Raw genomic sequence first — 1365 nt, 5'->3', positions numbered from 1 at the left:
GCGTTTCCAGCTTTGTAGACGTTGGACGGGAGAACTTTGAGAGGACAGACTGTTTCGACGGGTAGATTGGCTGCCATCAAAGCCTGGAGCAAAGATTGTCGCGTTGTAGGCGTGACAGTCTGTGGGGCAGGAAGCGGGGCGTCTTCGACTGTCGATCCGCGATCGCGCTCATGTCTTCGTTCGCGGTCTTTGCTTGTTCGGACGGCAGTCATATACGCTTCTGTCCATGTCCAATACACAACCAAACAGCATTCAACAATCTGTCATTGCAACGTATTTGCACCAGGCGGATGGCACAGCCTGTTGTCCCGACACGAGTGTTTCAAAGTCGACGAAATGACAAAGGAGGACGAATGTCTGTCCTTGTCGATGCTTCAGCGTGTCCTAGTAATGCGTGACAGAGTTATTCCTGGCTACTACGTAGTGTAGTGGCGTCGGTTGGCTGAGACAGTGGCAGTGCAGACGGTCGAAAAACAGTGGCTCCGCCTCAGAAGGATTTGTCGATGCAGACGCGTCGATGGTAAAGCTGTAAAGGGATGGTTGCCCGTGGTCCAGGGAGGACGCTGTCCTGCTCTGCGACGGACAACATGTCGTAACATGGGTGGCCGTGTGGTGCGCACCGCCGGTCTGTCTCGTCCGCCCATGGAATCGAGGGCGTGAACAGAAACACCAACCGACCGACTTCAAGGATCTGTGTCTGTGCGACGTAATGCGCCATGTGTCTGGTCCGTTTGTTGAAGCGCCGCAGCAGGCGGCGGACGGTGTAGAGAGCGCGCCGTCTGGTCTGAATGCGCGAGTCGACGCAAGGCCATTGTTTGAATTGCCTGGCACGACAACAATGAACATCAACGCGGCCAACCCGAACGCGCGCAACGACTTGGAAGAGCGCGTGTCGTACATCCAGTCGGCCACGAATGACAAGGACGCAGGCGGGTACTCGGACGCCAAGACCCCCGGCGAGCTCGAAGACGGCGCGTTGGTGGCGGGTGGCGCCCTCAACTTGTTTTCGAAGGAGGCGTTTGCGTTGTTTGCGCAGTACGGCGCGATCGGCGTCATCTACGGCTTGATCCCGTCGCTCAACTACCCCATCTTCAACGTGTACCTCCAGCTCAACGACCTCTGGAGAGAGAATTTGCTCCGGAGTACGACATTTCAGTCATGATTTATTAATAGAAATGTGTCGATGGCTGGTGGGGTTTCCAACTTGCGACGATAGTTTAGAAAACTTCGAGTCGATAGATTAGTTTGAACACTGGATAGGACATCGAGACGGAGAGCAGACATTGCCTCCTTGGGGATAGACTGGACCACCTGTGGGGCGTTGGAGGACTGCGATGGGTGTTTGCGTGGTTGCGCGGTCGCCCT

General features: G+C 55.7%; 1 protein-coding gene across 1 annotated transcript; it reads left to right on the top strand.

Moving 5' to 3' along the window:
• Positions 1 to 464: 464 nt before the first annotated feature.
• H310_03217 (hypothetical protein) lies at positions 465 to 1162 on the top strand (the record flags this gene model as incomplete). The annotated part of the gene is made up of 1 exon (XM_008867009.1): positions 465 to 1162. Exon 1 carries the CDS (start codon positions 710 to 712, stop codon positions 1160 to 1162), a length of 453 nt encoding a protein of 150 aa, XP_008865231.1. The 5' UTR covers positions 465 to 709.
• Between the last annotated feature and the right edge of the window lie 203 nt (positions 1163 to 1365).

This window comes from Aphanomyces invadans (genome assembly GCF_000520115.1).
Source record: "Aphanomyces invadans strain NJM9701 unplaced genomic scaffold supercont1.5, whole genome shotgun sequence".
NCBI lineage: Eukaryota > Oomycota > Saprolegniomycetes > Saprolegniales > Verrucalvaceae > Aphanomyces > Aphanomyces invadans.
This window is presented reverse-complemented; position numbering and strand designations above follow the sequence as displayed.